The sequence below is a fragment of the Myotis brandtii genome, unplaced genomic scaffold (assembly GCF_000412655.1).
Source record: "Myotis brandtii unplaced genomic scaffold, ASM41265v1 scaffold525, whole genome shotgun sequence".
Classification (NCBI taxonomy): Eukaryota; Metazoa; Chordata; class Mammalia; order Chiroptera; family Vespertilionidae; genus Myotis; species Myotis brandtii.
Window position 1 is genome coordinate 3238995 of NW_005369915.1, and position 10634 is coordinate 3249628.

Below are 10634 nucleotides of genomic sequence, written 5' to 3' on the forward strand. Positions count from 1 at the left end.
ACTAACTGGTAGCTAGTTCACATTAACTTTCACAACTATGCGAGGTTTATGTACTTGAATGGATTACCTTGCTTCAGTTACATTAAGCAAGACTTAATATTTACTGTGATCATGTGTCTTTGTCTCTCTTTGGCTTCTTTGGCATCTTTTTAAAGGGGAAACTGTATGGAAACAAGTAATTTGATACTGTATATGATTTCATTGTCGGCTATTCCCATTAACTTCTATCTGAACTGATAATTATTTGAATTGACAAGATTTTAAAAGCTTTAAAAATGTGTTGACAAAGTCCCAAGCTGTTAAGTATTTTTATTTTCATATTGCTTTTATGACTATGGAATTGCTAAAGTGAATTAAGGAAAGCTGTATTTCAAAAAATGTAGTGCACGCTTTGTAACAACTTCAAGTTTCATGTGAATTAATATTGAGGCTCTAAACACTGTAGTTACACATTTTGATGAACCTTGAAATAATGACTGTTTCAGACTAATTGTCAACTTTTTAAATACTGGATTTTGCTTTTATATTGAGGTTTTGATTTAAATAACTTTTTTTTTTTTTTTAGCTTGGGACTTTATTTACCAATCTTTTTATTAAAATGCTGGAAAACTAGGCTGAATATTCATCTGAGCCTTTTTGAATTTTCTTAATTCAGAGGCGGTTTAACCTTCCACCACTACTGCTATCATCAAAACCCAAGATTTCATGATATTTTTTATGTTACATATGCTTCTGCTCACCGGTGCTAATAGTGATACCCACCAGTTGGTAATAGCCACAGCACTAGGGAAAAAATTAAAATAGAAATGTGGCAGTAGACTGGTTTGAAAGTTGTTTTTAGCCCTGCAAGTGTAGCTTCATAACTTTAATAGCCATTCAGTAGATTCATTGGATGGCCTTTTGAAAAATTACATCTAGCTAAAAGGCTATTGACACCATAATTCTGGTTATTGGTAGAGCTATCAGCACTGGTTTTTTGAAATAAGTTGAGCTTTCTAGTATCTTGATGGCCTTCAGAATAGCTGTTTTGATGCCTACTTTTAGATCTAGTTAAAATAATCAGGTACTCTGTAGCTTTGCAACCCTCTTGTCTTACAGATGTGGTTAGGTGTTGATGTACCAAATCAAGGTAGTACAGTCCAAGATGCAGTTGGAGGCCATCCTGCCCTGCCCTATGCTCTGTGAACTGACCTAGCTAGGCCTTGTTCCTCTATCTGTGAATGCGTGACTCATCGATATGGGCGTTTGTGTTGGGCCCATACCAACCTTGTTTAGTCCCACAGTGTTTTGTTCGCCCCACGGAGGCCAAGAAAGCTGCGGATGAGGCCAAGATGAGATTTGCCCACATAGATGGAGATCATCTGACACTGCTTAATGTATACCACGCTTTTAAACAAAGTAAGTGTAAAACAGACTAAAGGTACTTTTTGTCCAAATGTCATGTGCATCATATATGTCTTCATCTCACTTTCTTATATTTGAGACAACTTTACATTGGAAAGCCAGGGGTACTTTTTAGAAAAACTCCTGACTAGCATTTAAGATAGAAATTGATTATCTTTTTTCAAGTTTTGCTTTTATCAGGATGGGAGGGCAGTTACAGAAAGCAAAGTTCAACTTTTCAAGATGCATTATTATTATTATGAGATACCATTTTCTTACCTGTAAAATTGGCAAAGGCAATTAAAAAAAAACAGCTGTGTACAAGTGGGTTTAGTGGAACAATCATACAACAGAAGTTGGAATATAAATTGTCATCTTTGTGAAAAGCAGTAGATCTTGTGTTATCAAGAACTTTAAGAAATTCACTCTTTGACCCAGAAATTATCTTTTAGTATCCTGATATGATTAAAGAATTTTAACCAGAATTATTTAAGATACTTTAAAAATGGAAACCACCTAAATGCTCACCAGTAGAAAGATGATTTAGTGATTTATGCTTCAGCCACATGATATTCTAGCTTTAAGTCATGTTTTCAGCCAATTTTTAATGACATGAGAAGCATGTTATAGTTAACTTGAAATTGAGGAAACGTAGTAATAATGAAGTTAATGCTAGATGCTGTTGTTGGTATGCATCATTTTTAAAATTAGATGAGAGGAAAACCTAAAAAGAAAAATACAGAAATAATAGTGACTGTTTCTGAAAGTGTTTGATTTCTACATATATGTAAGCTACCCTGTTGGATGACAGGCAGTCAAAGACAGCCATACATCATCATCACCATTACCAAAAATATGGGGTTCTCAGTCATGCTGAGTTTGTGGTTTCTGCTAATGTTAGATTTTTAATTTATAACATTGGTGTTCACATTTTACACCTCTTGTTTTTGTAACTCATTTCTATTATCTCATGAGAATTCTATTTATACTTCTAAAGTAGTCTGTTAACTTTGGCACCTCTCTGTAGGAGTGATGGTGAATTTACTCATCTCAGGGTCCAAAAAGTGCTGGAGGGCCAATATGTGGAACAAAGAGCATAGCAGCCAAGGTTCTGCACATCTGTGTTTTACCTGTGAACCCTGGTATGAGCTCGATAGAATTGATGGTGTCAGGTGAGAAAAAGTGTGGAACCCTTCTCTGCCCGGGTCTGACAAATTAGGGGCAGGTAAGGGAGGTAAATGAGAACCCAGGAGATGGTCAGTACATAGTTTACTTCAGAGCATTTATTTTATCCCTCTTGGGCCTGAAGTATTAGAAATGCATACTTTTCAAAGATTATCCCTTATAGGATAGGTCAGTTCAAGAAATCTCTCTTGTTGTGTGCCAAGCTGTATCATACTGGTTAATACAGTGTGACCATCAGACACATCACCTACTCACAGACTGACACCTGCTGTAAAGGGAGGTCTTTGAGAAGGAGCAGATTCACTTCCATCGTGGTTCTCAAAATCCTTTGACAGTATTAAGATACTGTTTTAAATGGAAGTTAAGATTTCTGAAGGAGCAGATGGTTTCTTTAGCCTATTATTCTCACAAGATATTTTAATTCTTTTAAAATGAAGAGATTCTATTATTTTGTCATTAACTGCACTAAATGAAATTAGGAACTTAAGATTTAAAACTGACAACATTGCTAAATAATGCTAGTTCTTTATGCTGTATTTATACTTGGGAGACTTCTGTGAAAATATTGAATAGTAGATATCTATAAAAGCTTTTTCCTACTTCTAAATAGGTCTAGCAGTTAGAGAAAGTGTCATGAGTTAGAATTACAGCATGCACTCAGAAGTGCAAATATCAAACTCCTGGATATATTTGGATATTTCATAATTATTGAATTTGGAATGTTTTCACTAATGATTTATTTCTAAATGATGCTATATTGTGTTAATTGAAACAATAAGTATATTTGAAAAATAACAAATGTATTTCTGTTTAGTCAAGAGGGTCTATTTTATTAGATGCAATGATTGATTACATAGTAAACCTAAAATTCATCTTAATACTATTTGTTTATATAACACTTGAAAAACAACTGGATTTGAGTTATTTTGCAACGCCTTAATTTCTATGTGTGTTTGTATGATTTCCCTCTGAAATTGTTTGCTTTAGATCTTTAAGTGTAGTTTACTGTATTGGTAAGAAATATATAACTAGAATTGTTTTAATAAATGTTTCTTTTATCCCTTCCATTTATCAAATTATTCCTCACAAGTTTAGATAAATAATGTCTGATAGTTCTGTATATCTTGACAACCTAAAGTTTGTTACTCTTTGTGTATTCTAAAACTTTAGAACCTCAGAAAAGCTATACTCCAAAGCGTAATCAACAACACTTTTCAAAAGTTCCCGTTTTTATTGTTTTAGTTTCGACATTGTCATTGCCTTTGAGCTTGTTACAAAGCATCAACATAAGCAAAAATACCTCTTAAGCATACTTTCTCTCTGTTTATTCTGGACATATTCAGTGCTTTGTTTTAAATGTCAGTAAGTTCAGATTGGTACCTTTTATTTCTCATTCTAGATGAGTTAATTAATGGACATTTTAACACTTCTTCAATTTAAAGATCCATTTTACTACCCCACCTATTCTCTTTATGAATGTGGCTGCATTTTATAGTATGTAAACATTTATTAATATATCTGTTATTCCTCTGAAAAGCTATTACGAAAATGAAGATTATAATTGATAGAATCCTAAAACCAAGGAGAAAGGAGTATGTCAAAGATTAATGTATCACAGTAGCTGGAGAAGGAGCAACACGGTTCCAATTTTTAGGTCCCCCAGTTCTCTCCATTTTGTAATGACCCTCAGGTTTATTTTTCAAAGGGCCTCATTGTGATTGCCTTTGGTGCATAAAGATGTTACTGTATATTTTCATTATGCTACAGTTAACTCTTAGATGAGCAACACTAGGTTAGTGGGAAGCTTGTCAAGGATTCATCAATGGGGAAATTCCTTTGATAATAAATACCTGTAGCAAAATTACTTAGACGTGCTTAAATATAAGCCTTGCTTATTAAATGTGAGTGGGGGTTCCTGATATCCTTGTAAACGTTATCACTTGCATTTTAAACTGTGTCCAACACTAAGAGGCACATGGGTCACAATATAGTGAAGGGTTAAGAAGTACAACCAATTGATGTTTCTCTCCCCTCCCTTCCTCTCTAAAAATCAGTAAAAACATTTTTCAAAAAGAAAAACAAAAAGAAAGACGTGGCATTTTACCAAATTCCTTCCACTCACCCCCTCTTTGACCATGAATTGGAAACAGTAACTCAATTTATTAAAAAAGATTTATTAAAAACATCATTGTTTTGTCATCCAATCACCTAAAACCGTTTATTTCTGGTTTTGACCCTTGCTACGGGTTTTTAGTAAAGTGATAACATTGTGATTCATTTATTAAGATGATTTGGGTAAATCCCTTTTCTGGGTTACTTTGCTTACTCTTTATAACAACTTTCCTGTTTAATTAGATGATACACCTGTTTGGATGATTCATGTCCCTTCTTCCCCCCCTCCCTTTTCTCTTCAACTTTGTAGATCATGAATCGGTTCAGTGGTGTTATGACAACTTCATTAACTACAGGTCCCTGATGTCAGCAGACAATGTTCGCCAGCAGCTATCTCGAATTATGGACAGATTTAATTTGCCTCGTCGAAGTACTGACTTTACAAGCAGGGACTATTATATTAATATAAGAAAAGCTTTGGTTACTGGTTATTTTATGCAGGTATGTGGAAAATACAGGAATACAATATAAATATTTGCATAATATTGCTTGTTTCCCATAACAGCCCTTTGAATCTACTTAAACACAAGTCAGTTTAAGAAAGCCTATGAATATTGATCTTAAATGTTATGTCTAGAGTCTCAAATGAACTAATATACTAAGATATTTTATGTGTCTAATGAATAACAAATACTCTAAATGGCAAATTACCAATTCAGTTAGGTAGAAATCAATTTTAGAATTACTTCTTTATTAATGGAGTGTTTTTTATACCAAATGGATATGTTGGCTGTTTTCAGGTGGTATTAGCAGCTATTTACTCAATATAAATTTCAACCCTTGACTCTGATAAATGTATTAAAATTTCCTTGAATCTGGATCACCATTGGAGGCATATCATTGTAACAGTACTGAAAGGAAGTAGCTGTCTGGGTGGATCCAGAAGTATAGTTCACTTTCTTATGTAGAAACTGATCACTCCAAAGTTCAAATACTCAAATAGTATAGATCATTGGTATTTATAACTAAGACATTTGGGTGTTACAAAAGCCAAAAATATCTTTTGAGCTAAGTAATAAAGATGAAATAATTTTTAAATGTTTCCCTTAGTTTTAAGTGTACTATATTGGAAGCTATAAGAACTGAAGTGAAACTTTTCAGGCAAATTTAATGAACATTTATTTTAAGGAATTTAAAATTATGTTTTAAAAAACTCAAATTTTCTGGTGATAAAAAAGCAAAAACAAATCAGTTTATTACTTGGAATGGTATTGATTTTAATCTCTTCTGTCTCCTGCTTGTTTGTTCATTCTCTCTTCTGCTATATGTCTGTTTAGCAGGATGTGACTGGCCTTAAGGCCATATGAGCTCAATAAATAAAATGGACTTAAAATGCAGAGTCCAAATAAAGCAAATTGGTGCCTTGTCTGTATTTGAATTCAAAGTAAGTGTAAGAATGTTTATACCAGCATCCTATGACCGGTTGCTATGATGCACCCTGACCACCAGGGGGCAGAAACTCAACACAGGAGCAGCCCGCAGGCCCCAAGCCAGCCAAGGCGGGTGCCAGCAGGGGCCCCCTGATCGCCCCACCAGTCACCCCACAGATCGGTCCTGTTTGCCAGCCAGGCCTAGGGACCCTACCCATGCATGAATTTCGTGCACCAGGCCTCTAGTCTTATTTTAAGTACTTATGCTTATCAGAGTTAGATGAATAGAAGAGTTTAGTATAAAAATTCTCCAAATTTTTAACTGCATTCATAATATGTACTAGTATTTACTAGTGTCTTTTTTACATGTTCTTAAATTTGCTTTTAATAATTCAAAGAAGATGGACAAACCCATATTCAAGCATTAATTTGTTAGAAAAAGGGCATGCATCACAGTACCTTGTCAGTAGGTGCTTACTAAATACTGATTGAAATTGAGTTCATTTTATATTTATTAATAATTATTTTTATTTACACACACTGTTATTAGAGTTCTAGAATTGTAAGGGGCATAGTTATCTGCTTTAGCATTTGTTAAATATTAGATGAGAATCATAAATCAATGTGTTTGATATTGGACAGAACAAATATAGGCAAGACCCACATGCATCTTCTCTTTTTCACCCTTTGTTTTTCTGATTACTCGAAAGTTTTTTTATTATAGTATATTGCCGGGGACTGATGGGATGGGGTGGATGTGGCAACCATTTCCCTGATTAGCATTGGAGCCTATCTCCCTAACGATGAGTGTGTCAGAGGTGCCACTACTCTGCATCATGGTTTTCCCAGTTCCACCCATTGGCTCCCAACCCTGCATTCCAATTTTGAGACAGGAAAAGGTGCCTCAGCTGCCATGCCCATGGCATAGCCCATCACAAAGCTGGTCTTCAGCAGTAGAAGCAGCTTGGCTGCAACTGTCCATAGGGACCCAGGACCACTGGCGGCTCGCTCCTGGTCTTGTTTGCTCAGCTCTACCTTTTTCTCCAGTCTTATGTCTTCGAGGGTACTTTTTACTTCTCCTTTTTTACTCTTTATATTTCTACTAGAGGCCCGGTGCACAACATTCGTGCACTTGGGGGGGGAGTCCCTCAGCCTGGCCATGCCCTCTCCCTGGCCAACGTGCCACGAAGGCAGGAGAGGCTCCTGCCACCGCTGCTGCACTTGCCAGCTGTGAGCCCTGCTTCTGGCTGAGCAGCGCTCCCCCTGTAGGAGTGCACTGACCACCAGGGGGCAGCTCCTCCGTTGAGCGTCTGCCCCCCTGGTGGTCAGTGCGCATCATAGCAACTAGTCATTCCACTGTTCGGTTGATTTACATATTAGGGTTTTGTTATATAGGATTTTAAATGTGAATCTTCTAGTAATTGCTCATGTACTCCATAGTTGTTACCTGGTGCTAAAGAACCCACGCAAATAATCTATGGCAGGGAAAAGGACTGGATAGTATATGTGTCAGGCTCTCTGGCCCATTGGATCCCTGTTGAAACTACTCAGCTGTGCCTGATCTTCTAGTGCAAAGGCAACTATGGACAAATGGGCATGCCTGTGGTCCAACGAAACATTATTTATGGACACTGAAATTTAAACTTTATGATCTTTCTGCAGTAGCAAATGTTGGTGGATTGTTTTACCCCCTTACCCCAATTACTTAAAGGTGTATAAACCATTCTTGGTTGACAAGCCTTAAAAATACAGGCAGTGAGTTGCATTTGACCTGCAGTACTTTGCTCATCCCTGCTTTTATCAGGCAGTGATAAATAAGGCTAGCCATGGAATAAAAGGCAAAAGGTGAGGCCTGCATGCTAATTATATATATGGTAGCTTTACACCACTTTAGTTTTGTAACTAGCATATCAGAAGCATTGTATTAATTTACTGTGTTTTGGTTTCAGGTGGCACATTTAGAACGAACAGGGCATTACTTAACTGTGAAAGATAACCAGGTGGTTCAGTTGCATCCCTCTACTGTTCTTGACCACAAGCCTGAATGGGTGCTTTATAATGAGTTTGTTCTTACAACAAAGAATTATATTCGGACGTGTACAGATATCAAGCCAGAATGGTAAGCAACATCTTTTGTTCATTAGCTTTTGTTATGCATTTTGCTCTGAATGGAATCTGGCTTTATTATAGGAAAGGCGTTCTTCCTTTTTCTCTTTAAAAAAATATATATATATATTTCAGAAAAAGGAGAGGGAGAGTTAGAAACATCAATGATGAGAGAGAATCACTGATTGGTGCCTCCTGCATGCCCCACACTGAGGATGGAGCACACAACCCAGGCATGTGCCCTGACCTGAAATCGAACTGTGACCTTCTGGTTCATAGGTCTACGCTCAACCACTGAACCAAGCCAGCCGGGCTCTCCGTTCCCTCTTAAAGGAACTTCGTATTCTATATACTTCAGTGTGTAGTTAGTGGCATTGACCTCATAGTATGGTTGATCTCTTAAAATCTTTGCTTTGCTAAGAGGAAAGGGGGATAGATGGGCAGGATTTGGAACCAAATATAAAAAGCTACAGTTGACTAGCATCAAGAGTGTTTTTGGAGCCATTCTTCTGCTATTGTGATTAATTCAAATTCCCCAGTTCCAGAAGTCAATCAGTCTTTATATTTTATCTGTCCCATTGTAATTGGCTCTCAACTATTTATTATTTATATGTTGGTGCTTTGGGAGCTAAATAAGCAAGCATAAAAATTATGCCTGTCTTTGTATCTTAGCATACTTGATTTTACAAAATGTAATCAAAACTGATTGTGTTATTTTAAGCAAAATTAGCACCCCCACCCTTTGTGTGTGGTTGTTTTGGGGCTTTTTTTTCCCCCTCCGGGAATCCATTCAATAATTTATGATGGCAAACATCAGCCAAGAATGGTGGGACTGAAAGCACTTATTTAGTTGATGTCACTTTGCTATATATTGTGAGTCTTCTTTCATACAGTGATTTATGACTTTTGACACTTAAATTGTATAGGACATTACCATTTTATCTTACATGCTTTGTTGAGAAAAAATTATATGGCTAAACATTAAAAAGATTTCAGTCAACTGTATTCTTTGGGGTATCGACTTATATTTACATGAAAATGTAAATGAAAAGATCCAATCATTTGAATACCAAGTTGTTTCCTTTATAGGACCTGTATTACTATAACCTCAGAGAGATTGGTTAAAATAATGTTCTAGAGTGAATAAATGAATGCCTTTATATTAATATCTTTGAAATAATGTAAATAAAGGGTGGGGTTTTTTATCTTGATTTTTATTTTTAAGTTTATGCAAAGTCCAACATTAGAAAACTTCGAGCTTACTAGAATTACACATTCCTAAAAAAGGTTTATAAGGATTTAGGCAATTTATAATTTCAACATTGATTTGGATTTATAGATTTGCTTATACCAATCAGTTTATTCATGGGCAATGCCTATTTTATTAGCACTCCAGAACTTTAATTCAATGTTAATTTGGTAATTTTTTTACTCTCCTCTGGACAGGTTGGTGAAAATTGCCCCTCAATATTATGACATGAGCAATTTCCCACAGTGTGAAGCAAAGAGACAGTTGGACCGCATCATTGCCAAACTTCAATCCAAGGAATATTCACAGTACTGAATTCAATGCTTAGAACTGAAGTTATTCAGAGGACAGCTTTAAAAGATGAATGAACTCAAAAGTTCAAGTTGTGCTCTTCACGTTGGTTCAATAATGGCCTTTATTTGAAAGCTTTTTAATTTTTCTTTACAGTAAATATTCCATTCTGATTTCATAAATTAAACATTTATGCCTCCCTTTTGTGTTGACACTGTAGCTCATACTGGAAAAGTCGATCAATGTTTTGCAGTTTATTGAAAGTAGTTCTATATATAACAATGTTATAAGCATTTCTTTAGAAATGGTTGAAAATGCTTCTAAAATGTGATTATCGACCATGGTATGCATGATCGTTGTAATTGTTGACATTCCTTTTTAGAAGTTGTGAAATGTTACAACTTGTGCTTATGTAGACACAATCTTCTGTCTCAGTACAGAGGCACTGACTTCAATAAAGTCTATTTATACTAATTTTGGTCAAAGTACTTTGATACATTTGTTCTAGTCTCGTTAAGTATATTGCTTCTTTTCTTCCCAAGTGTCTTGGGCTTATTTAAAAAGTGTAAGTATACTCTGATTACATATTTAGCATCTTCCCACAAAGACTACTCTTTAGATAAAATAGTCTTTAAAGTAATAGTCTTAAACACACAGCTTTGCACTTTATTAATTGATTAGGATCTGATCTAATGGGATAAAGTATGTGGTTTTTATTCAAAATTGGATCCGAAAAGGAGAGCTTTCTCTTCATCTTAAAGTGCATTTCATAAGTTTGATAATTTATTATTTTTGCTAACCACATTTTTAGCAAATCTTTTTGTTAGAGAAACAATCCAAGCAGTATACTATGGAAAAAATGTTTATTTGTATTAAAT

General features: G+C 35.4%; 1 protein-coding gene across 1 annotated transcript in view; it reads left to right on the forward strand.

Annotated features, from left to right (window-relative positions):
* The window catches only part of DHX15 (DEAH (Asp-Glu-Ala-His) box helicase 15), a 55416-nt gene extending 45182 nt beyond the window's left edge, over window positions 1–10234 (forward strand). The window contains exons 13-16 of the mRNA XM_005877662.2: window positions 1276–1398; window positions 4991–5181; window positions 8060–8229; window positions 9663–10234. Coding sequence (XP_005877724.1) covers window positions 1276–1398; window positions 4991–5181; window positions 8060–8229; window positions 9663–9780 — 602 coding nt within the window. The 3' untranslated portion in view covers window positions 9781–10234. The remainder of the gene's footprint in view (window positions 1–1275; window positions 1399–4990; window positions 5182–8059; window positions 8230–9662) is intronic.
* Window positions 10235–10634: the final 400 nt, after the last annotated feature.